Genomic DNA, 25,593 nt, shown 5'->3' with positions numbered 1-25,593 from the left:
AAATTAAAAATAATTTTAAAAATTTAAAAATCTTTAATTTTGATCAGTGTAAGAATGTTTGGTTTCCCTTCAAAGCACTTTTGATTTTCTGTTTATCAATCTCCACTCTTTTTTGAGGGGTAGGTGAACTTTTGAGGCAAGTCTCACTCTGTAGCTCAGTCTGTCCTTGAATTTGCTCTGTACCGCAGGCTGGCCTCAAACCCAAACAATGCTTCTGTGGCAGCTTTTTTTTTTTTTTTTTTTTTTTTGAGACAGGGTTTCTGTATGTGGTTTTGGTACCTGTCCTGGATCTCGCTCTGTAGACCAGGCTGGCCTTGAACTCAGAGATCCACCTGACTCTGCCCGCTGAGTGCTGTGATTAAAGGCATGCGCTGCTGCCGCCGCCGCCGCCGCCGCCGCCGCCGCCGCCGCCGCCGCCGCCGCCGCCGCCGCCCAGCCTGTGGCAGCCTTTTAAATGAGGTTAGCCGTGAGCCATCTTGTTGACTTTAATGTCTGACTCACTCTGGGGATGGACGGGGCACTGCATGTGCTCAGGAAGTGCTCTGTCTCCAGCTTCTCCTCTGATCCTTTGGGTCTCGCTTGTTTTCTTGTTTAAGGTAAAACCTGCATTTTTGAGACCTTTTATTTTCTCAACCAGGTGTTTAAAGCTATAAACTTGTTAGGACTAAGGATAGAATATTTGCCTGCTATGTTTGAGACCCTGGGTTCAATCCCGCCCCCCCTCCCCACTGTGTATGTCACTTTAGTACATGTTCCAGTTTCACTTCCTGACTCATTTAGTATTTAGAAATGTTTATTGGGTTGTCCTTGGTTAGAGAACACATAATATACTTCAGCCTCTGTGAGTTGGCATATGGTCTGAGACATGAGCTGTCCCAGAGACTGTTCATGGACATCTAAGTGGTCAACACCATCTAAGAAGTGAGTAACACCAACATCTCCAGTTACCGTGGACGAGTCAGTCTTGGAGCCCAGGAACTGTTTTCTGTCTGTTCACTACAGTCCTGGGGACTCAGGAAACCACGACTGGGACAGATGACAAGGCCGCACAAGGCCGCAGAGCCTGTGCAGCCAGGGTCACCGACAGCGGCTGGGCTCCGTGGCCTTAAGATGTCATGTCTCCCTCCACACACACCAGTCCGACTATCAGCTGGACTAGAAATCAGAGCCAGCGGTGCTCCCCTGCCTCTGATGCTCACACTGAGGGATGGACAGAGAGAGCCAGCCAGCCCTGAGTCCAGGTCAGGTGCTAGTGCCGCACCCCACCCCGCTGCCGCCCCATCCACTTCTTTATTCTTTCTTTGTTGTTGTTGTTGTTTTTCGAGACAGGGTTTCTCTGTGCAGCTTTGGAGCCTGTCTTGAAACTCACTCTGTAGACCAGACTGGCCTTGAACAGCAATCCGCTTGCCTCTGCCTCCGAGTGCTGGGCTTAAAGGTGTGCGCCACCACCACCCAGGCCCAGTTCTTTACTCTTGCCCTGGCCCTTGTTAGCCCTGAAGACACCCCCCCACAGTGGTGGACAGGCCAGGAGAAGCCTGCCTCTCCCCTGGACAGACACCGACTACAAGTTCAGCTCATGAGGGGTGGGAACACCGAACACTGAGTACCAACTGTGTGTGTGGGTGGGTGGGGTGGGGTGGAAACGGAGCCAGGGCCCCACTGCAGTTTAAATGGCTACTTGTGTGACTTTCACCTCAATTAAAAGTAATTTGGTTTTGTTTTGAGATAGTCTCTTTATGTAGACCAGGCTGGCCTGAAACTCAGAGAAACACCGCTCTACCTCCATGCACCCCCCCCCCCCCAGATGTCTCTGCATTCTGATCCCTCTCACTCAGCCTGTTTCACCTCCTCCTGTAAGCCGCTTCCCACACTTTCACACAAACACTACCTCTTGGGTGAGGCCTCCCGGCCCGCAGATCTAGAAGGTCATAGTGAGCATGTGCTGCACATCTCCTGTCTCTCTGAAACACTGGCCCCACTGCCTGCTGTCACTCTTCCTTGTCCCTGGACAGTAAGGCTTGTGTCGACTACCTGCTAAGATCTCAGCATCTGTTACCCCTCAGGTCAGGTGCCCAGGTCACCAGAGTGAGTGGCTGGGGTGGGCAGAGAGGGACAGAAGCTGGACATGCAAACCATCTTATTTAGGACTTGATATTTCAGAGGGGGCATGCCAAATGTCCCCTGGGCTGGACACACGGTGCTGGGTGGTGCAGAGCGTTTAAACACACTGGGCATAGCGCAGTAGCATGGCCGCATACACATTCTGGAGAAGACATCTGGGCTCTGAGATCTCTGCACACTGAGGCTCACAGTGGGATACCACATTTATTTGGAGGCTGGTGGGAACCATGGTGCCTTAGAGCTATGGCAGGATTGGCTAAGCACACATGGTTTAACACTTATCGCATGCACCATCATGGGGGACAATCTGCAAGTTCCATTCCATGCCACCTCCAGGGAGAGAGCACTGGCAGAATTAACAGCTCTACCCCACGTCTCTAAAGAGGAACCGTGTGGCAGGGATTCAGGTTAGAACACCTGTGTCCTGATCCACAGCAGGATAGAGTTCGAGGCGGCTGAAGGAAACAGGCCCCAGCAGAGCCAAGGGTAAGGTGAACTAGAGCCTGGGGGCTTGGCCAGCAATGCGAAAAGCAATGCAGACAGCAATGCGGACAGCAGGGCAGGATACACATGCCGTGACAGGCTTGAAGGACGCTGGCCTCACTCAGATCAACCGTCCCCTGGGGGTTTAGAGCAGGCACCCCAGTCTCAAATCCTTCCTCCACCTGTCTCAGGGACCTCGGTGTCATTGGGCATCTGCGTCTGCTCTCCCCATTCTACCCACTCAGACCTAAACTACTTGAGCTGCAGTGTGACCTGAGCACCCAGAGCCTAGGGACTGGATGGGCCACAGAGGCTAGAGGAGGAGGGAGGAAAAGCCAGGCAGAGTGCTAGCTCACTTTCTCCCTGAAGAGGCAGGAAGCCAGGGTGGGATGCCCAGCCTCAGCCCACTCTAAGAACTAGGTGCAAACCGATGTCAGGTGACCACAGAGACAATGTAGAGTCCATAAGCAGGGGTTATGGGAATAAATACTTTTAACCTTTTTCTCTTATAAATATGCATTAGAACATTTGATAACACAGGCTAGGGGCTCTGCATTAACTTAAAATAAAAGCAGACTAGATCCTGCACGAGCAGCAGGACAGTCACTTAAAAGTCCCCGTCCCTGGGTGCCTCAGTCCCGTGGCACCTTGAACTGGTCCTTCTCCCTGCGGATGGCCCTCATGGTAGTCACAGGGTCCGTCTCACCAGCATGCTGCTGCACAGACTTCTCCCTGCGTAGGCAAGAGTTAAGAACAGGCTGGAAGCAGAGCCTGGGACATGCTCATGCAGAAAAACAGCCAGGGCTAGACCAAACAGGTCCTACCGGCAATATGCAAATACCCACCCAGCCCAGAGTCCCAGAGCTTCATGGATCCTTAAAGAAGCTCTCCAAAAGCCACCGCTCATGGGTCATGAGTCCCCCACATCCTTGCCAAGATGTCAAGAAAAGCGTATCTTCACATTTATGGAACAAAGCCTGCCTCTTGGGTACACTTAATAAAGTTGGGGTGTGAGGGTCAGGCCCATTCACTTCAGGCTGGTTTAGCCCTAGTTCATCTCTTTGCTGGGGGTGAACTTGGACAAAATCATAAAGCCATGAGCTACCACAGGAAGGGAAGGCCAAGAGAGGGCCCTGCCACACCATCTTACTTCACTCTCATGAAGGGGTTATAGGTGAACTCCTCTGCCAGGGTGGATGGCACCGTGGGCTCCCCGATGGCATACTTCTCCTGTAAAAGACGCCACTGTCAAACAGGGACCAACACGTCTCACCTTTCAATACCGCAGTGATCTTTAACTCAAGTCTATCTTAGAAAGCAGAGCGAAACAACAGTCAGTGCAGACAGGCCGGGCTCATGGGAGGGACTAGCAGTTGTCTCCAGCTATGTCCCCAAGAGTAACTGCTGCCGCCAGTACGTTGCTCCTGCCTGTGCTGTCTCTGAAGGGAAGGGCAATCCTGTCTTCCTACGGTGAGCTTTATGTTTCACACAATAAAAGCACAATGCAAAGATGGCAAGCCCCCTCCCCACAAGAAAACTAGCATGAGGAGCCGTGAGTGACTTGGGCTCTCAGCACAGAGTGTGCAGGGCTCATCCCCCTGCCAGGAGCTCCCACAAAGTACCTGGAGAATGGCCAAGCAGTAGAGTGCTGGGGGGCACTGGCCACCGCCTTGCCTGGGTAGCCTTGATCCTGAGTGCCACAGCCCACGGCAGAGACAATGCTAACAGAGCTGAGGGAAACCTGAGTTTCTAAGCTAGGAGGTCTCCAGGAGCTCTTGCCCAACTATTGCCCGGCTAACATGGAGGCCTCAGGGACAGAGTGGACAGCAGCTGCAGACCCCACATGAACCCTCCCTCCCTCCCTCCCTCCCTCCACACCAGGACACACACAGCCCAGGGTTATGAAAGGGACCAGTAGCACTGACAGTTGGCTAGCATGCAAAGTGTCAGGAACTCTAAGGGTTCAAAGGGGAACTTAAAACAGGGGGGCAAATTTTCAAGTTGTGAAAATCAGTTTAAGAGTTAAACATAACATTTGGCTATGCAATTCAGCAATTCCACTTTTAAACATATACCCAAGAGCAGAAAAGAAAAAGCAAGAACAAAAGGATGTTCACAAGCATTCACAACACCTTTATTCATAACCCTAAAAACACAGAAAAGCACACAGAGAGTTCACCCACAGACAATGGACGAACTCCTGTAGTGAGCCACCTAATACAGGATGTACTCAGAAACAAAACCAGCAGGGACAGGCCTCAAAATGAGGCTGAGCAAGAGCAGGGAGAACTGAGGGAGATCATATGATTCTGCTATAGAAGCCTCTAGATAAGGGCAATTGATGGGGCTAGCGAGATGGCTCAGCAGTTGCTGCTCTTGCAAAGGACCTAGGTTCAGTTCCCAGCACCCACATGGGAACTTGTAACCACCTGTAACTCCGATTCCAGGGCTTCTGATGTCCTCTTCTGGCCTCCATGGGCACTGCATGCATGTGATACACATAGGTACATGCAGGTAAAATACTCATATACAAAAAAATCAAAATAAACCTTTAAAAAGTGCCTTGCAGAGAAGAGCAGCAGTGCTCTCTAGCTTGACTAGGGCAGGGATTATATAGATGTGCACTGTCAAAGTTCATCTAACTACAGATTTCATTCAGGGCATTCTCATGCATGCAAATTACCCTTAAAGTTCAGTCTGTCTGGCATTGTGAGGCTCTGGGTTTGATCCCCAGTTTTGATCCCCAGAGGAAATAAGGAAACAAAATAAGTTGCAGAGTGGTATTATGGTATGGACAGTGTGCATACAGTGTGATCTTTATGTGAATATTAAATGCATACTCTAAGAATCAGGTATGGCCGGGCGGTGGTGGCGCACGCCTTTAATCCCAACACTTGGGAGGCAGAGCCAGGCGGATCTCTGTGAGTTCGAGGCCAGCCTGGGCTACAAAGCGAGTTCCAGGAAAGGCGCAAAGCCACACAGAGAAACCCTGTCTCTTTCCTTTTTTTTTTTTTTCTGAGACAGGGCTTCTCTATTGTAGTTTTGGTGCCTGTCCTGGACCTTGCTCTGTAGACCAGGCTGGCCTTGAACTCACAGAGATCTGCCTGACTCTGCCTCCCAAGTGCTGGAATTAAAGGCGTGTGCCACCACCGCCCGGCAGAAACCCTGTCTCAAAAAAAAAAAAAAAAGAATCAGGTATGAATATAAGGGGGGTGATGGTTTTGATATGCTGCCCAGGCAGGTCTTGAACTTGCAACACTTCTACTTCAGCCTCTTAAGGAGGATTAGATATGTGCCACCACACCTGACTGAACATTTGAATTTGTTGTTTTGAGATAGTCTCATGTAGCCCAGGCTAGCTAAGAACACACACTGTAGCTGAGACTGGCCTAGAACTCCTGACTCTCTTGCCTCACTTAGCCTCCTAAATACTAAGATATGTCACCATCCCAGGTTGAATTTTTTGGTTTTGTTTGTGTTTTTGAGACAGGGTCTCACTACGTAGTCTTGGCTGGTATGGTACTCAGAATATTTATGTAGCCTCTGGCCTCAAACTTGTAATTCTTCTGTCTCCCTCCCGAGTGCTGGGATTACGGTATGCTGGATTTTCTAGTATGACTTTGTAAATCCCTTCCTGAGTTACAAAGGATGCTGGACAGGTATTTATCTTAAACCACAACACAACGACGGACTTAGACAATGAAGCCCACTTCCTACACTTGGCAGCAGAAGGAGCCGCACCAGAACCTCCCAGGTATGCCCAGCTCTCACTGACGATATTTACAGTGAGTGACAGGGAAGCAGAACCCTGGAGTCTAACACAGCCCTCAGCCCACTGCCTCGGGCTGTGCCGTGGTAGCTCACGGGTGCTGTCCTGGAGATAACCCCTTCAGGTGAGATCCCCCACTGTCTGGGTGACTGCAGAAGCAGGTTCCTCACAGAGGGTCCAACTGACTCACTGCTTAGTATGTGGGGAATACAGCTGGACCCTGAGGCCAGAGCTCTGATGCTAAGATGCAGTGTCCACAGGCCGCACTGGGCCCTCCAGATGGACTTACTGCATGACCAGCACTGAGTGAGTGACACTCAGCTGCCAACTCCTCTGCAGATAATGCTGTGTCTGCATCCAGTCCCTCGGGAAGGCACTGCACCACGATGGGCCCCGAGGACGTGCTCCAGGATTGGGTCCCACTCACCTTGGCCCAGGCCAGTTTCTCCTGGATGGCAGCATTGCTGGGTTCCACGTGGCGTGCAAACTTGAGGTTGTTTATGGTGTACTCATGGCCACAGTAGACTTTCTGAAGAAAGAGCCAACACATGAGCTCTGAGTGATTAATCCACCCTTGGGAACCCTGAGGGCTCAGGGCCATGTCATGTCTCAGCCTGACGTGGTACCCCGTACAGGGAGCAACTAGAGGATACCACAGATTAAGAACTAAAAAATTGCTAGGTGATGGCTTTGCCTGCTTCCCCCTCAGCTCAGAGGTGAGGCCAGCAACATGCAGACCAACTGTGAAAGCAGGGACAGTTCCTGGGCCTGAAGAGTGGGTCCAGCCTAAGACAGAGCTGCTTCCTGGAGCATGTGGGGCCTTTGGAAAAGGGAAGCATGGCCTACTGTGTCTGGAGGGAGCCGACCCAAGACTTCGAGCAGCGCCTTGTACATCTCGTCTGCAGTTCCTTCATAGAACTTCCCACAGCCAGCAACAAACAATGTGTCACCTGAAAAACAATGGCGGTCCTTCACACCCTGGCCTTCTGCACCTGGGCTAACCCCAAACTTAGGAACAGGCACCAGAACATAACCCAAAGCCAACCACCACCACCACCATTAGACATCTTCACCCAACATGGCACAAGGCCATCCACAGCTCTCCGTTCAGCCAGCCTCCAGGTTCAACCACAGCCATTAACTCACTGTTTGGGCCTGAAACCCAAGGCACCCTGACCCACTCTCAGGGCCCTAGTCCCCCCATAGCTGAAATCATCACAAACTTAGTCCACTTCCCACCTCTTAGCAGCCCTCCTGGGCCCTTCTGGGATCTCGGGATGTCCCCTTTCTCCTGGCATCCATGTTCCTGATACTCTTTCCCTTTGTGGCTGGGATACCTGAGGCACCCCCTCCCTGGTCCCCAGACTAGCATTGCTCTTGGCCTCACCCTACCATCAGTAGGGACAACCTGGCTGCTTCTGTTCCCTACACACCCTGGATTTTCTACTGTGGCCATTTTCTACTCATAGTGCGACTGTACACCTTGACTGCCCCTCCCAGGGTACCTGGCTCTGCTCCTGGGCCTCCCGGACTGCCATGAGGAGGCATCCCAAACCTGAAGTCCTGAACACTTTCTGCCCAGTCTGTGCCCAGCCTGCCTATCTCAGCTGAAACAGGCCTTATCCCACACTACAGCTGCAGAAGATGCCTGGCCCTCCCACCACACCCTCTCAGCCATCCCCGCCTCCCCTCCCTCCTCCTGTCCCCCTCAGATCAGCTGGAGTGGCAGCTACCTCAAATTTCCTGAGCTCCCAACAGTCCATTTTCATCACTGGGCCTCACTGCTGATGCCAGATCTCTCCCTTGTCCCAGAGCATACTGTGCAGTCATAAAATGACTGAAGAAACCTCACCCAACATGCCAGGTGCTGCCCACCAACAGTCACAGAAAGTGCAGGACATTGTGGGGTCTACATCCATGACACTCGGTACCTTCTACCTCCCAGGCCAGAGTCAGAGCCCCAGCCTCAGGCTCAGCTGGGCTCAGTGGTATGGCATCTGCCTAACATACACAAGGCTTTGGGTTCTATCCACAGCACGGTCAAATAGAATGGGGCTGAGGAGATAGGTTAGTTGGTAAACGCTTGCCTTACAAGCATCAGGACCTGAGCCCGATCCCCAGAACTCATGTAAAAATCCAGGCCGCCTACTCGGCAAAGTTCTAGGCTGAGAAGAGTAGGAAGTGTTGTCCTGGTCTGCTTTTCTGTTGCTGTGAAAACCAAAACCAACTTAGAGAGGAAAGAGTTTACTTCATCTGACTGCCATGAAGGGAAGTCGGGCAGGAACCTGGAAGCAGGAGCTGAAGCAGAGGCCATGGAGGAACGCTGCTCACTGGCTTGCTCAGCCTGCTTTCGTAAAGCACTCAGGACACCCCTGCCCAGGGGTAGCACTGCCCACAGAAGACTGGGCCCTCCCATAATTACTAATCAAGAAAATGCCCTACAGACTTGCCAATCTGATGAAGGCGTTTTTCTCAATTGACATTTTGAAATTAACCAGCACAGCTGTACCTGGGGGATGACACCCTCCCTCTCCCTCTCCCCTGCTCTTACAGACACTGACACAGACTTACGCAGGGCACACAGCCATGCCAACAGGGGAGGGCCAGCCCCACCTCAACCTGGACAGTCATGAGCTGAGGACCATGATTATCAGCATCTTACCACAGCAGTACTGCAGTTCAGAAAAGCCCTACCAAAGCCGCCAATCCCAGGGGAACATGGACGCACCGCAGAGATGCCTTGTTCATGCTACAGTTGGGGCAGGCGGTGCCTCTGCTCTCAACCCAGTAAAGGTGAGCCTTAACACCAAAAGGGCCCAGGGCCTGAGCATGACCCACACACCACCATGAGGAAGACAAATTCAGGTCAGGTGTGCTGGTTCACACCTGTAATCCCCACACTCAGGAGGCTAAGGCAGGAGGACTGCCACAAGTTCCAGACCAGCCTGGGCAACAGAGACCCTGTCTGAAAACAAAACAAGATATCCCACCCTCCCTCCTCCCCCACCCCTCACCAGTATTCTGCAACATGTTTAAAAACAAGCTCAGATTCCTGGGCAATTTCATGTTTACAGAACAGAGCTCTAAGTCTTCACCCAATTCCCCTCAGTATTTATTTCTCCAGGTTTCTCCCATCTCAAAGTGGGTTGTGACCTCATTAGGACATGCCGGCATGTCCCCCAGCCAGGCTCTGAACCCCCAGTGGCTGTCACGGGACAGCAGCACATCCTCACACTCTACATCACAACTCTGAGAGGCAGGAGCCAGGCCCTCTGCGGCACACTTGGCTCCCAGCCCCCAGCCCATTTGAGTGCTGTTGTCGAAAGGCTGTTCTGCTTCCCAGGCTCCCAATCAGGACCTGCATGGTTTTGTTTTTCACTTCACAAGGGGGAAATTCCTCTGATTTCTGGACAACACCTACTTGCACTGAGTGTGAACCGCACACAAGGCCCCAGCATGTGGACCACCCACTTCTGAGTCAGGCTTCTGGCTCTGCAGGGTCCCTGGGTGCATGTCACCCAGGCCAGGACTGAGGTACTGCCTTGTGCTGGCCTAACCCAGACCACAGGGCTCTCTACAAGGCTGCAGGACGGATACTTGGAACCCCTGGGGCCTTCCTCAGCCAGCCCCCCTCCAACCCATGTCCATTTGTTGGCTGCTAGAGGATGAGGGTTGAGGTTGCAGGGTGGTGAACCTTGCAAATAGAGGCTGGCTCCCTCAGACACCTGATGCAGCAGCCAGGTGCACAGCAGCCAGGTGCACAGCAGCAGCCCAGACTCAACTCACAGAGCACCCCTGCACTCTGTATTTGAACAAACCCCAGGCTCCATCCTGGAGGCTGTGGCTTCCTTCCATGGAGGGCTGGAGAAGGTGCAGCCCCTGCTTCCCTCCCAGGAGCCTTTCCTCACACAGCCAATGCCAAAGACAGTCTTCCCATGAACCTGCACCCCACCCCCATCCTCTCCGACTCACCTGTGAACACAGCCGAAGGCTCTGAGCTACCTGGCTTGCTCACAAAGTAACAGATGTGTCCCGAAGTATGGCAGGGTGTTGACAGGCATTTGACAGTGAGAGACCCCACCTGAAAGAGAGGTGCCGGCATGAGCCTCGACCACCAGTAGCCTTTCTAGAACATCACAAGTGGCAGCGCTGCTATGACTCCCCTTCCTGATCACCTGAATACACTTAGTCAAGACGTTCTACACACCCGAAGAGCATCCCAGGATATGGAGAGGGAGGGGCCAAAGGATCTCTGCTAAGGTGGGGCTCAGGTCAGATGTGTCTGTTCAAGGATAAAACTCAAAGAGGCTAATTTGGTTTTTGCCTCCAGAACTGAGCCAAATCTAAACCAGGCATTTTCTCAGAACAGACACTTCTTTTCTGACCACCTCCCCAGCTCTTTACATCAAGGGTTCAAACCTAAGGCTGACCTAGCAATGCAGGCATCCCTCAGACACAGTCAGCAAGGTCGACACTCTTTCCACATCTGCACAGCCTCTCTCTGCTCAAGTTGCTCACATTCTGACCAGTTTTCCCAAATGTCCTAACTGCTGCATGTCCTAACAAAGGCGGATATCTCCACACAACTCCACTATCACATCCAAGAAATCCAAAGGATCCCAGAGGCCTGATTGAAATTCTCCAGTCGACTCAGAGACCCACTCTGTAGTCTTCCCAATGTCCAGTCACACTTTGCAGTTGATTTTCTCACTATGCTCTGGGGTTTTTGTTTGCTTGTTTTTTTGAGACAGGGTTTCTCTGTGTAGCTCTGGCTGTCCTGGAACTCACTCTGTAGACCAGGCTGGCCTCAAACTCATAGAGATCCACCTGTCCCTGCCTCTGAGTGCTGGGATTAAAGGCGTGCACCACCACCGCCTGACTTCACTATGCTCATAAAGAGAGGACTGTTCAAGCAATGCTGAGACAGGCCTGGGGAGCCCTTGCCTCATCAGCCCCCTTTCCAAACGCTGCCTGAGGACCTATCGTCCTGGCAGGGCCTCCCGAGCTCTCCCCGTGGCTCACTATGTACCTGCAGTGTGGAAAGGTGTGTGACTTTGTGCGTCAAGGCCCCAATGCGCTCATCACCTCCATACACCTTCAGTCCAGGCTGCAGCTTCACCAGCTTCTCATTCCCACCAGCATGGTCCCTAGAAGTCAAACAGGAGGCCTGGGGTCACCTGATGAGATGGAGGGGCTGCTCGCTTGCCTTTAACCCCTGACCAAATGGAATTTTCACTTTGCCTATACGTTTTTCAGTAGAAACAGGCAACCAGGAACCACTTTTTACCTGCCATTTGGCAACACTGAAAACAACTTTTCCCAGGTGTCCAGCACGCCCCTGAACAGAGAAAGCTGACCACGTAAGGCTAGAGAGTCCCACGCATGGTTCCATGGAACCTGGAGAGGTCTAACTTAAACAGAAGCCTCATTTTTTTTTTTTTTTAAGGTTTATTTATTTATTATACATACAGTGTTCTGTCTGCATGTGTCCTTGTAGGCCAGAAGAGGGCACCAGACCTCATTACAGGTGGTTGTGAGCCACCATGTGGTTGCTGGGAATTGAACTCAGGACCTCTGGAAGAGCAGCCAGTGCTCTTAACCACTGAGTCATCTCTCCAGCCCCGAAGCCTCACTCTTACCACACCTCCTGAGGTGAGGGATTGGGCACCAAGGAGGGGGTGGGGGGTTGGAAAATTCTCCCAGGTAATCCAAATGTGCATCCCAGTTTTGGCCAACACTATTGAGTTATTCTGGGAACTTCTAGAACCATGATACTGCCCACCTGAGGGAATTTGCCACTACAGGACAGGCAGGGTGGTGGCACCTCCTAGAACCAGGGATTCCCACAGTTCCCCAGGGAGTCCTTTTGCAGAGGACAGGGCCATGGTACAGGCACAGATAGGAGTATCCCCACACTGTGGGTCCCCCTCAGCTCCAAGATGGGCATGGGAAACACCTGTCCCCTGTCAGTCCCTTGGATACCTTGCTTCAGAGTCAAACAATCCATGGAACAGCAGGGCTGTGAGATAACAGGAAGGAGCAAGTGACCTGGCTCTCTGCTCCACTGCCTCCAGGCCGGGGATCAGACACAGGTCAGGGAGGCCCATCGCCTCATCACCTACCTTTTCAAATGTCACTACCAATAAGCAATAACACAACTTGATCGCCCTTTGAGCCGCAGGCCAAACCTGTAGCTCAGCCTTGGGCTTGACGATGACATAAACATGAGGAGGTGATAGAAAAAGCCAGAATCCTCCACATTTTCAGGAAAGAGGCATCTGAAGTAGTAGTTACTGAGGTGGAAGAGAAAACACAGAGTGTGGAAAGTGTTTGATGGCTGTAAGGCAGATGCCACCAGATCCCCAAAGGTGGAAGTGTCAGCAGCTGGGAGCCCAGGGAAGGAGCCTCAGAAAACAGAGCAGCTGTAATGTGTAGCACAGGCCAAGGCTAAGGTAAACTCCCTGTCCCGGTGCTGAAGCCTCATTCAGGACCTCAGGCCTGGCTAAACCAGCCACAAAGACAGTGACTGAGCGGCACAGCTCCAAGCTTTGCTTACACCGGGGAGTCAGTGGGAGCTCCCGGCTCTGACATGCCCAAGACAGGGTCAAAGAAAAAGGCTCTGGCTTTCTTCATGGAGTCATTTAGAAAAGAAAATTGAGAGCCTAACAAACATTTCTTCTACCTTTGAGGAGCCTTAAAAGATCCAAAAAGCAACTTCTAGGCCGGCCAGAGACCCTGACTCAAAAATAAAAAACAAAATAACACAAGTCAGGAACGAGACTTTGGGCAACACTATCCCAAAGCCCCAAATTCGAGGGCAGCCTGCATCACAGAGTGAAATCCCATCTCAAAACACCAAAACCAACCATACAACAAAAGCCAATCAACACTTCTGGAAACATAGCCTTTTCCCTCCAAAAAAAGTCAGGGCCTCACAGCCTGGAGCTCACTATAGACTGGTGAGCACTAAACTCACAGAGCCCACCTCCCTCCAGCCTTCCATTCTGTTGGGTTTTTTTTTTTTTTTATTTGTTTGTTTAAGAAATACTGATGCCTACCTAGCCTTCTTTTCTCTGACATGGATGGATGCCAACACCACTTTTTATGAGCCTAAGATATGTGAAAGGCAGCCACCGGGGGTCCTCCTGTGACCAGAGAAGCCTAGCTTTAAAGGGACAGCAGTGGACACTTGTGCCTGAGGGTCTGTCCCTAGCCTCTGTTCCTCATCACACGTCACAATACCTTACCTGGAAGTTGCTGCATTAGCGGAACCCAGAGGTCAGTGGCCCAAGAGAAAGAAGGAAGGAGCCTTGCTGTGTTCTTAGAATCCTTCCCTGCTCAAGGGTCTGCCCCTTCTGTGTACAGTGACTTCCCGGTGAACAGCAGGTCCCACCCACAGGTACATGCACAGCCTGGCACTTACCAGTGGTGGTGAGTGGTGAGCACTGTGGTCAGCTTTACACGGTGCTTTTTCACAGTTTCTATAACCTACAGGCACAGGGGAGGCAAAGTAAAGGCTCAGTCACACTTCTGGTCCTGGTTCACCTGCCCGCAGAGGGGGTGCCCAGCCCCATCCCACCCGATGACTGACCACATTCCAGACAACAGGCAGAAGCAGCATTTCTTTTCTCTCCATCAACCTAACTGTTCTGTCCCACCCACAACCTCCCTGAGCCCGGGCAGCTCTGACGGAGGTCATTCACAGCACTGGAGCAGAAGCATGGCAGATGAGTAGGCTCTCAGGATTCACACCCGTCCAGGCACAGAGGTTTAAAAGTGTGTGTCAGGCTTGCCGCAGAGGCCTGTGGTCTCTCCGGCCCTTCTCACTGCCCCATCTACCAGCAGCTGGACACAACTTTGTTTTGAGTGAACTAATTTCCACCCAGTTTCCACAAAGCTGTAAAGACCCTGTGGCTGTAACCCATGTGGACGAAGGCAGGGTGCTGGCTGACAAGGCACAGGGAGCCAACAGGAGCCACACACACCTTCTGGGGTTGCACTGGGTCTACAATGGCAGCCTCCTGGGTGTCCTCATCAATGACCAGGTACATGTAGTTGTCAGTCAGGGCCGGCAGTAGCTCAACCTTCATCGTGCCTTGCTCCACAGTCAGACTCTTTCTGAAATCTGTGTGATACAGTAAGATTCCCAGCAGGGCCTGACCTGAATAAACACAAAGGAGAAGGGGTTGGGGATTTAGCTCAGTAGTAGAATGCTTGCCTAGCAAGCGCAAGGCCCTGGGTTTGGTCCTCAGCTCCAGAAAAAACCAAACCAAACCAAACCAAATCAACAACAACAAAACACACAGGAGGAAGCTCAGTGTTCTGCAAGGACAGCTTCCCGAGACGTCAGGGTAGCCATACCCCTTCCACCCAGTGCTTTGACAGCTGCCTTTTCCAAGCTCCCGAGAGGGAATATCCCATTTCACCACATCCTCCAGGAAAGCGGAGGCTAAGTAAGTCAGCCCGTCGCAGATACGGAATTATTATTTTGGGTTTTTGTTGTTTTTTTTTTAAGATTTATTTATTATGTATAGTGTTCTGTCTGCACGTATCCCTGCAGGCCAGAAGAGGGCACCAGATCTCATTACAGATGATTGTGAGCCACCATGTGGTAGCTGGGAATTGAACTCAGGACCTTGCGGAAGAACAAGCAGTGCTCTTAACCTCTGAGCCATCTCTCCAGCCCCTATTTTGGGTTTTTTGAGGGAGGTGTTTTTTAGGTTTTGTTTGGTTGCTTGCTTTTTTTTTTTTTTTAAACAGTTCTCCCTCTATATCCCTGTATAGCCCCAAACTCACTGTGCAGTCCAGGCTAGCCTTAAATTCAGCAATCCTTCTGTCTCAGACTCTTTTTTTGTTAGCAGTGGAAGGGACAGAATCCCAGGAGTTCACACATGCAAGGCAAGTGAGCTACACTTCAAGCTAGACCTGGAATCCTGCTATTTCTTTTCAAGAGTTCTTACAGGCCTTCCTACCTGCCTGTGGTGTGACTCAAACCTAAGGAAGGCAGAATGAGGCCCAGAGCAGAGCTGCTCACCCTCCATTCACGGCTTCGGCACTAACCAGAGTTCAGTCCTCTGGACTTCCAACCATTCTCAGGCCTCTCCCAGATGAGAAAACAGGATCTTATACTAAATGGCCAACATAATGGAAAACACATAGTGCCAGCTCCTGAAAATAAGAAACTGGCTGTCTGAGACTCAAGCGTGAAGGACACAGAACGATTATTCAAGCAAGGACTGTCCTGGGGTGCACCGAGGAGGTTGAGGGACTGAGGGACAAAGGTACACTCGACTCCACCCAGTCGACAGATGCCAAATATTCTCAGCGGTAAAACTCTCATTCAACCTGAAAACACATGGGGCCTCCAGAAACGTTTTCTGTCTTGTCTTTAAAGAGGGGAACCGCACAAGGTGGTAGAAGACAACGGCATTCTGACTCTCAGGAACCCAGAAAACAACAGCTTTGACCCTGTGATAGACAATACTATCAACTCTAATAACCATGGCCAGCAAAACTAATCAAATGGTACTGTTTGTTTTGTGGTGCCCCAGGTGCCCCAGGACTTTAAGCACACTAGGGAAGTGCTCTGTCACTGCATTAAACTCCATCTCTCCTTTTTGGCATTTTCCAGACCCTTCTCCTCATGTTCAGCAGAATAAACGTCTCTGTAAGATCAGGTTTCTGTAATCTCTGAACTTCCTAAGCCCTGGCACTGTCCAAGCCCATGGGGGGCAGAAGGATGGAAACAGGTGATATGAGCCCGTTTATGTGTTTCCTGGCAGAACACTGCAAACACTGTATGGCTAAATAATGTTGTTATTAGTGCTCACCCCACTCTAGGTCCCAAAAGAGCCTGATGGTAACCTGGAGAAGATTCGATAACTCCTAAAGAAGGAATTCACCCACCGAGGGCACCTCCAGCAACCTCTTTCCTAACCGCACCTAGCCTGACACTGCCCAGAAGATGCTCTCAGCTCCTTAGTTTGCTAAAACTAGGGGCATTTTGCTTGAATTGAGGTCACAGCTCTGCAGCCTGTTCGAGATCAAATCCACGGACCCGTTTTGTTTTGCTCATAACATTCTTTAAAACTCAAGACTTTCAGAGAGTTGCCTCTTCTCACCGGGCGAGCTTCTGCAGCACCTAACGCTGAGCTGCGGACTCCCATAAGCGGCGCTGCCCAGCAGTAACTGTATCCTCGTCTAGCGCTGTGTTCAGCAGCGACACTAAGGGGTATGAATTCCTTAACTGGAGAGACCTGTACTTCTGGGGTTCTCAACGAGCGGACTTCTTTCTTAGTAAAGATGGACCAAGCACTTTGAATCACAATTGCTTCCAAGTTCCCGGCTAGCTGGACTCGGGATGGCAAGCTCCGGGGTGCTGGCAACCCACTGTCGCCACATCGGCTGGACACCAAGAGGAAAAACAGCTGGCTTAGAAACTGAGGTCGCGACCCCAGAACTGGAGTCCTACTCCGGCCGAGTAGGAGCAGATGCTCGCCCTCTGCCCCGGCCCTTGCCAGCGCCACTCGTCTATGCCAGCCGCCTACGCGACGGCCCTCAACACGCCGGGCCCCGCTTCTAGACCGCCCGGCAGCGCTCAGCACCTGCGCCTGGAGACGGCGAAGGCTCGCCCAACCGACGTCCGGCCTGCCAGCACCGGGCCGCGCCGCGTCAGCGCCCAGACACACTTACCCAGACCGCGGCGCGCGCAGGCGGCTCCCAGCGCTGACAGGCTCTGGACGCACCGCGGCCCGAGACCCAGCACCATGACCCTCCGGGTGCACAGCCGGGTCGCGGAGTCCGCAACACCAGCGTCGTGGGCATCAACACTGGCGTTGGCGACTGCAACCAATCAGTGTCCTCCTCGCGTTGCTCCCGACCAACCAGCTCCTGCACTTTACCTAAACGCCGCGCCCTCACTCCAACCGTGCCCGCCCATAGAGCTCACAGCCAACCAGGGGCTGTCTCGCGCCGCCGTGCCGCCCCCAGCCAATCAGCAGCTCCTGCCCCAAATGTTCCCTACCGTGCCCTGGCAGCCTTGGCCCGGAGACCGGGTCTGGAAGTAGGTGTAGACGGTGAAGGGAGGCCGAGCGTGCGCCTCCTGGTCTCTTCCGGGCCGTTGCCCTCGCGCAGAGACCTTTAGCTGACCTCAGCGTCCAGCTGCTGCGCAAGCAAGGGTCGAACAGCGTCCTAAGGCAGCTGTCCCCTCGAGGCCGCCGTAGACCGGGGAGTCAACGGTCACGTGACGCAAGGTTGTACCATGGCTTCCCCCAAGCCACTGTCTCGCTTCTGGGAATGGGGCAAGAATATCGTGTGCGTGGGGAGGAACTACGCAGACCACGTCAAGGAGATGCGCAGCGCGGTGCTAAGCGAGCCTGTGCTGTTCTTGAAGCCGTCCACCGCGTACGCTCCCGAGGGCTCACCGGTGTTAATGCCCGCTTACTGCCGGAACCTGCACCACGAGGTGGAGTTGGGAGTGCTCTTGGGCAGGCGTGGTCAGGCCATCCCCGAGGCCGCCGCCATGGACTATGTGGCCGGCTATGCCTTGTGCCTGGACATGACTGCCAGAGATGTGCAGGAAGAGTGCAAGAAGAAGGGGCTGCCCTGGACCCTGGCCAAGAGCTTCACGGCCTCCTGCCCTGTCAGCGCCTTCGTGCCCAAGGAGAAGATCCCTGACCCTCATGCCCTAAGACTGTGGCTCAAGGTCAACGGTGAGCTCAGGCAGGAGGGCAAAACATCGTCTATGATCTTTTCCATCCCCTACATCATCAGCTACGTTTCCAAAATAATAACCTTGGAAGAAGGAGACCTTATCTTGACCGGGACTCCAAAGGGCGTTGGGCCAGTTAAAGAAAATGATGAGATCGAGGCTGGAATAGACGGGGTGGTTAGTATGAGGTTCAAGGTGGAAAGGTCAGAATACTGAATGTTCTTAAAGAGTGTCAAAAGAGAAGGGAGACAGAAGCAAGTGGAGGTAACTAAATGACAATCTTAATGAAAATCTAACAATTATGTGATGAGGTTGCTAGGTCTATATCAAAGAACAAACAACGTGATCTAAAAGGACTGGGATGGGATTAGAAATGGGAATAACCAAGGCAAAGGATATGTGATGCTTCCCAAGAGGAGATGTGTTAAACTAAACTCTGAGAGGCTGTAGTTTTTGTCTCTAAAACTGAATGGAATAGACTTTTCTGTAAACCATTCTGAAGTCTATAGCGAAAAGACTTGAAAACTGCAAAGGAAAGTAATTCATTAATGATACTAACCTTTAGAATGCTGTTTATACAGAGCACTCCAGTTGATTCTTAGGAGGGAAGGCACTTCGTCCCAGAATCAGATAAAAGTTTTGTTAATCGAGCAATTGGTGAAGTCCTACCTCGTTTACTTTGGTTATATATGTTGGGCTGTGGCTTCTGAATTTGGGAGTTAATTTTGAAACTGTTTTCCAAATAAACACTATTTCTTGTGTGACCGAAAAGTGTACTTTCTTTCCCAGTGTGGGAGGGCCGCTTTTTCCTCTGGGGCTTCAGACTTTGACCTCTGGCTCCTGAGCACCGAGCTTTAACTTATTAACAGAGTGAACCAGTACCTCCATGTCAATCAAAGGAAGAGGCCCTAGGAAACTGACAGGCTGGAAATGCTGCCTTTGGTCTTGCCTGCACCCTTCCCTGATTAAAAAGCCTGGCACAGCTTTCAGAGCCCAGTGGAGTCTTGTAGAATTAAGCAGAGGATACATAGTCTGCTGGCCCCTTTCAGGAGGCCTGTTATATCTCTAGTAATTTATCAGCACCATAGTTCATTCCATATTCCTGTGCATTTTGTGTTTTTTAGCAAAGCTGTGAGATTGGTAATGTTATGTGTCATCCTGATGACAATGTAGACTTAGAGGCTAGAGCCAAGTTGTAAAGAAATTGTCACAAACTCAGAACCTGAAGTTTTTGTTGTTGTTTTGTTTGTTTGTCCCCCCCCCCCCCCCGCCCCCCCCCCAAGACAGGGTTTCTCTGTGTAGCTTTGGAGCTTGTCCTGGAACTCACTTTGTAGACCAGGCTGGCCTCAAACTCACAGAGATCTGCCTGCCTTTGCCTCCTGAGTGCTGGGATTAAAGGCCTGTGCCACCACGACCCGTCGTCAGAACCTGAAGTTTTAACCACAGTGTAGGTAGTGACATATAAATAGATATATAAGAAAATTTGAACATTTATTCTCTGAGCCCAAGGCCTAATTATGATTTATTATATTTGTTTAATAAATATTTTTTTTTTTAACAGAGTCTCATTTTTGTAGCTCAGGATGACCTTGAACTCATGATCCACCTGACCTAAGTTTTCCATTATTTTATCCTTTAGTAGTTGATTTAATTACTTAGCAGTCAATTAATACAGATGAGTTAGGAGTTTTAGATAAGAAAAAGGAACAAAACACCTTAAGGTTCATCTACCCAGAGAGTGCCAAAGTTAAACATTAGGTATACATTCTTCCAAATCTGTATGTGGATATTATTATAAGTGGAATTTGCTTCGACATACTTTTTTTTTTTTGAAATAGGGTTTCTCTGTGTAACAGCCGTGGTTATTCTGTAACTTGCTTTGTAGACCAGGCTGGCCTCAAACTCACAGAGATCTGCCTACTTCTGCCTCCCAACTGCTGGGAGGCACTATTGTCTGAACTACTTTTTTTTTAAAGACAGGGTCTCACTGTGTAACTCAGGTATACCTCATACTCCTCTTTCCTTAGTCTCCTGAGTGCTGCTGAAATAACAGGTATGTGCCACCACCACACAATTTCCAGCCTGGTTTTTACACTGCCTATTGTGACTTCCACTTCAGTCAGCACCCTCTGCAATATGGTTCTCATTGACTACGAAAGACTCTAGGTCAGTCCTCTGGTTTTAGATGTTAGGATTTGCTGGTGGAATCAGCACATTGTTAGTCCCTGATTCCTGTGGCTGGGTTCCCAAAGTCAAACATTGAGCTCAAAGGGTATATCTGCCCATATTGAAAGTGGACTGTTAATCTAGCTAGTGAGTACAAGGTCCAGCTGAGAAACGCCTACCAAGTTGACAGACCAATTAAGCAAGCTGCAGGCACAAGCTAGTGCTCCGAATGTACAGTGCCCTTGGGGTCAATGTCCACCAAGCAACAGAATGAGTTTTGTCACAAACATCTGACATCAGCATTACAGGTGTAGCACACAAAGTCCTTGGATGCAAGAATCAAAAACTGGATTCAATTCCCTCAATTCCTGAGCTGTTAAAATCACAATAACCCTCATACCCAGAAGATACATATTCCTTCAACTTATTTTAAATAGTCTATGAAAAGGTTGAAGGATTCATCCAATGAAGTCAAATTACCCTTCAGTAGATTCAACAACTATAATTTTCAGAGGTGGAGAGATGAATCAGAGGTTAAGAGCACTGTCTGTTCTTCCAGAAGATCCAAATTTGACCCCCAGCATCCACATGGCTGCTCACACCTATCTGTAACTCCAGTCTAAGAGAATCTGATACCCTGTGATCTCCTTGGGCACTGCATGCACATGGTGCACAGATATACAGGTAGGCAAAACACCCACACACATAAAACAAAAATAAAACAACACAAAATCGTTGGCCAGTCATAGTGGTGCATGCCTTTAATTCCAGCACTTGGGAGGCAGTGTGGTCTACACAGTGGGTTTCAGGACAGCCAAGAATACATAGATTGTCTCAAAACAAAAACCAAAGAATTGTCATTTGCTAGTCACACATAAGAAAGTAATTCCGGCTGGGTGGTGGTGGCGCACGCCTTTAATCCCAGCACTCGGGAGGCAGAGCCAGGCGGATCTCTGTGAGTTCGAGGCCAGCCTGGGCTACCAAGTGAGTTCCAGGAAAGGCGCAAAGCTACACAGAGAAACCCTGTCTCGAAAAACAAAAACAAAAACAAAAAAAAGTAATTCTGTAATGTTAGTCTATGCAGATGTCTTGACATCTGTTACAAGTGATTTTTATTTTTTTTTAATGTATTGAAGCACATGCCTTTAATTCCAGCACTCAAGAGGCAGGTAAATCTTGGTGAGTTCAAATCCAGCCTGGTCTACTTAGGAAGTTCCAGGCCATCCAGAGCTACATAGTAAGACCCTGTCTCAAAAAATAAAATTTCATTGGGTATCTATAAGAAGTGAGCATTAGGCCAGGCTCAGTTTCACAGGCCTGTAATTCCAGCTACTCTGGAATAACTATGAGGATAGCAAGTTCAAGACCTATCTGAGCTAGCCAGTGCAACTTAGTGAGACTGTCTCAAAATACAAAGTAAAAAGAAAAAGAAACAGTGGAAAGTGGGGAAGAAGGCTGATGAGAATGTACTTAGTGATGAGGTGTTTGCCTAGTATTCATGAAGTCATGGGTTTGATCCCAGCATCATATAAACAGAGCATGCCTAGCACTCAGGAAGTGGAGGCAGGAGGATCAGGAGTTCAAGCTCATTCTTAGCTTCATATCAAATTCAAGGCCAGACAAAATGAGACCCTGCGTCACAAGAAAGAGGGCTGAATATATGTGTGTGTGTGTGTGTGTGTGTGTGTGTGTGTGTGTGTGTGTGTGTAGTACTTGCCTATCACCATCATGTAGAAAACTCTAGGTTCCATCCCCAGTACTGGAGGGGGAAAAGTATTATACATTCACTTAATGTATTATGAACATCTTTTCAGGCTAGTGAACACAGGTGCATACTCATCTAATTATTTTTAATTGGTGTATCTTCTTCGAGCATGTGTCCCAGAAGCAGAGCATAAGATGGGGATTGTTGTCCAGGTAACTTTTTCAAGGGGTACTCTCAGGAGGACAGTGAAGGAACTAGAAAGGGCAGAGAGCAGCCCCTACGATGCAGGTGGGAGAGAACTGGAATGAAACCCAGCGGCAGATGACTCCCATTGGAGAGAGCACTAAAGTAGTCTGCAGGGTCCTAGTGCACTCTGCCTCCTTCAGGGCCTCATCAGGCATCACTGCTCCTCACAGAAACCAGGAGATCTTGGCAAATTTGGAATTAATGGGAGCCAGGTGTGGGGCAACATTCTCCACAGGTTTAGTTTCTGATGCTTAAACTGTTAGACACAACAAGACAAGGACCAGTTTTCAAACACAACATTGAACTCTTATTCTTCAGGGGAAAGCAAGGCTATGAAACTGATTAGCTGGTTTACACTTAAAGTTTTAGGTACATTTTGTCAAAAAGAATGTACAAATTTGTACTTGACAAGTGTTATGTAACAATTTCCTCCAAGATAAAACACTCCATCTTTATGGAAGCCCCTTAATGTTCTAAAGTGAAGTGTAAAAATCCAGTTCTTCAGAGAAGCTAGTTAAAATCTCAGGAAATAAACAACCAGTAGTTTCAGGAAGTCCCTGAAACTGACCAGATGTCTAGACCCTTCTGAAGCTTATATAAACAGTAAGGACTGCTATGAGATATTCTTAGACATGATGAGCTGCTTACAAGAGTCTCAGACCAGCTGAACTTTCTGGAAGGGGCAGAGAACCACCAACTTACCTGGAAGAGACAGAGACCCCTCTGGCCCCAGTAGTTCCAACTTTGAAGGGATCTTTTAGCTTCCTGGGGGGTAGGGCAGGGCAGGGCAGTGCTGCTTGAGAAGGTCCTAAAGGAGGCAGGCTGAGCTGCCTGGAAGAGGCTCAGACTCTCCAGCCTGTCAAAATATCTGCAGTTCTCCAGTGAACTGCGGGATTCCTGCTTTTGTGCAGCCTCACGAGTGAGCTTTGGTGATGCAGCTGTCTGACTCACTTCTGCTCCACTAAGTGATCTCACACCTACACTCCTACAAGTAACCCCATAAAACTCATTGGCTCATCAAGTTGGACTTTGGTAGGATCCCTGTTTTGGTCTGCCATCGGTTCCCTGTCTGGGGTGAGTAGATGTTTAAGTAGTGTAACACAGCATGAAAGTTTCAGAATGCCTCTCCCAACCCTACAAACTCTAGCCAAGGCCAAGTTCCATGGCTAGGTGATAATTTGCATCTCTTTAAACAGCTATCTGCTACATCTGTACAAATGATACTGTAGAAGCTGCATTATCAGGTTGGTTTTCTATTTCCTTTCAGTATGAACACCAATCAAATATGCAAAACTTTTGTCTGTTTTTTTTTTGTTTGTTTGTTTTTGTTTGTTTTTTTGAGACAAGGTTTCTCTGTGTAGCTTTGGTTCCCATCCTGGAACTCCCTTTGTAGACCAGGCTGGCCTTGAACCCACGGAGATCTGCCTGGCTCTGCCTCCCAAGTGCTGAGATTAAAGGCATGCACCACCACTCAGCTCAACAAAATATTATATACCTATTTTTAAAAGAGATTATAAAGCCAGGTGGCAGCGGCGGTGGCGGCGGCAGCAGTACACGCCTTTAATCCCAGCACTCGGGAGGCAGAGACAGGCGGATCTCTGTGAGTTTGAGGCCAGCCTGGTCTAAGGAGCGATATCTGGGACACGCACCAAATCTACATAGAGAAAACCTGTCTCAAATAAAAAAAAAAACAAAACAAAGCAAAACAAAACAAAAAAGTAATTACGTGTCAAAATATATTAGGAAAAATTCATACATCAAAAATATTACTGTGATAAGGAATCAACAATAATTGGTATTTTTTGTTCAAAGACTAAGCACATAAGGATATGTACTTTGCAAGAATTAACCTGAGTTTTCCCAATTGCCATGAGAATTTGTAATTAAGAGCCACAGAACAAGAAGCTTAGAACAGGAGGCCTGGGAATGGCAGATGGAGCTTGAACCTACAGCCACAGAGCCTGCCCACTCAGCTACCTCTGTCTGAGCTTTTATGTCCCATCTGGGAAATGGGCAAAATAATTCCCCTCATACATATAAGATGATACCAGTAAAATGCTATTCCTAAATTATATAAGAAAGATTCAGAGCCAGGCGGTGGTGGCACATGCTTTTGATCCCAGCACTGGAGAGGCAGAGGCAGGTGGTTCTCTGTGCATTTGAGGCCAGCTGGGTCTACAGAGCAAGTTCTAGGGTAGCCAGGACTACACAGAGAAAACCTGTCTTGAAGGAAAAAAAGATTCAGTAATGTTAGGTAGCTGTTAATATTATAGCAATTTATGGGGCTGGAGAGATGGCTCAGTGGTTAACAGCACTGGCTGCTCAGGCAGAAGACAAAGTTCGGTTCCCAGCACCCATATGTCAGCCCACAACTGTCTGTAACTCCAGTTCCAGGGGATCTGATGCCCTCTTCTGCCCTCTGCAGGCACCAGGCATGTGGGACACAGACATACGTGCTGGTAAAACACTCATACACATAAACAATAAAATATTAAAAATAAAAAAATATAGCAAATTATGAACTGGGCATGCCTAGAGCTCTAGTACATGGGAAGTGGAGGCAGGAGGATCAGAAGTTCAAGGCTAGCCTAAGACAAATAGTGAATTTGAAGCCAGCTTGATCTACAAAACAGCAACAAAATACGTAAGTGCACACATACACACACACACACACACAGTAGCAATTTAATACCTAGAAATGTATCTAGGCAATGATTAAGTACAAGTATAAATGTTTCACTGTTATTTATAACATTAAGTAGAAAACAACTCTTTTGTTGTTTTGTTTTGAGATAAGGTCTTTCTATGTAGCTTTGGCTGTCCTAAACTCAACTATGAGACCAGGCTGACCTCAAACTCACAGAAATCCTCTGGCCTCTGCCTCCCAAGTGCTGGGATTGAAGGTGTGCACTATCGCACCCCACTAATAAGCACATACTTTACAAATAGGTCATACTATAATGTGCTTCACACTTAATTTATTTTAGGGACACTTAATTTATAATAAACATTTTCTTAAGTCACTAAATATTCAGAAATATATATATTTTTTGAAGCCTGAACAATACATGTTTTATTAATTGATCAATTAATTTTTCCCAGCCCAATCACAGTTTCCCCTCCCTCCTCTCCTCCCAATCCCTCCCTTCAACTCCCCCGGCGTCCACCCTCTCTCTCTCCCTTCCCTTCAGAAAAGTGCAGATCTCTCATATATATCAGTTAGTCATGGCATATCAAATTGCAGGAAGACTAGGCACCTCCTCTCCTATTAAGGCTGGATGAGGCAGCCCATCAGGAGGAAAGGGTCCCAAGAGCAGGCAACAGAGTCAGAGACAGTCCCCGCTCTGTCTGCCGAGAGTCCCACAAGAGGACCAAGCCTTATATTCTTTTTTT

At 49.5% G+C, this 25,593-nt stretch overlaps 2 protein-coding genes across 4 annotated transcripts; one reads left to right on the top strand and one right to left on the bottom strand.

Moving 5' to 3' along the window:
• Positions 1 to 1,316: 1,316 nt before the first annotated feature.
• On the bottom strand, positions 1,317 to 17,502 carry Hagh (hydroxyacylglutathione hydrolase). 3 transcript variants are annotated; one of them, XM_052758632.1, is made up of 10 exons: positions 17,066 to 17,212; positions 14,359 to 14,534; positions 13,797 to 13,861; positions 11,403 to 11,520; positions 10,346 to 10,454; positions 7,220 to 7,323; positions 6,801 to 6,902; positions 5,288 to 5,321; positions 3,755 to 3,834; positions 3,222 to 3,336 (listed from the first exon to the last, which is right to left on the bottom strand). In XM_052758632.1, the coding sequence occupies exons 1-9, from the start codon at positions 17,139 to 17,141 to the stop codon at positions 3,773 to 3,775; spliced, it is 846 nt and encodes a 281-aa protein (XP_052614592.1). In that variant the 5' UTR covers positions 17,142 to 17,212; the 3' UTR covers positions 3,222 to 3,336; positions 3,755 to 3,772. The 3 variants fall into 3 exon arrangements, with proteins under 3 accessions (XP_052614593.1, XP_052614591.1, XP_052614592.1); XM_052758633.1 differs by lacking the exons at positions 5,288 to 5,321; positions 17,066 to 17,212 and adding an exon at positions 17,397 to 17,502 and having other exon boundaries at positions 1,317 to 3,336; XM_052758631.1 differs by lacking the exon at positions 5,288 to 5,321 and having other exon boundaries at positions 1,317 to 3,336; positions 17,066 to 17,210.
• Positions 17,503 to 17,625: 123 nt separating this feature from the next.
• Fahd1 (fumarylacetoacetate hydrolase domain containing 1) lies at positions 17,626 to 18,854 on the top strand. Its single transcript, XM_052758634.1, has one exon. The coding sequence runs from the start codon at positions 17,634 to 17,636 to the stop codon at positions 18,297 to 18,299; it is 666 nt and encodes a 221-aa protein (XP_052614594.1). The 5' UTR covers positions 17,626 to 17,633; the 3' UTR covers positions 18,300 to 18,854.
• The last annotated feature ends 6,739 nt before the right edge of the window (positions 18,855 to 25,593 follow it).

The sequence above is a fragment of the Peromyscus californicus genome, unplaced genomic scaffold (genome assembly GCF_007827085.1).
Source record: "Peromyscus californicus insignis strain IS unplaced genomic scaffold, ASM782708v3 Scaffold_3__1_contigs__length_106647218, whole genome shotgun sequence".
Classification (NCBI taxonomy): domain Eukaryota; kingdom Metazoa; phylum Chordata; class Mammalia; order Rodentia; family Cricetidae; genus Peromyscus; species Peromyscus californicus.
The sequence above is the reverse complement of the archived record's forward strand: the minus strand, read 5'-3'. Positions and strand labels throughout refer to the sequence as shown.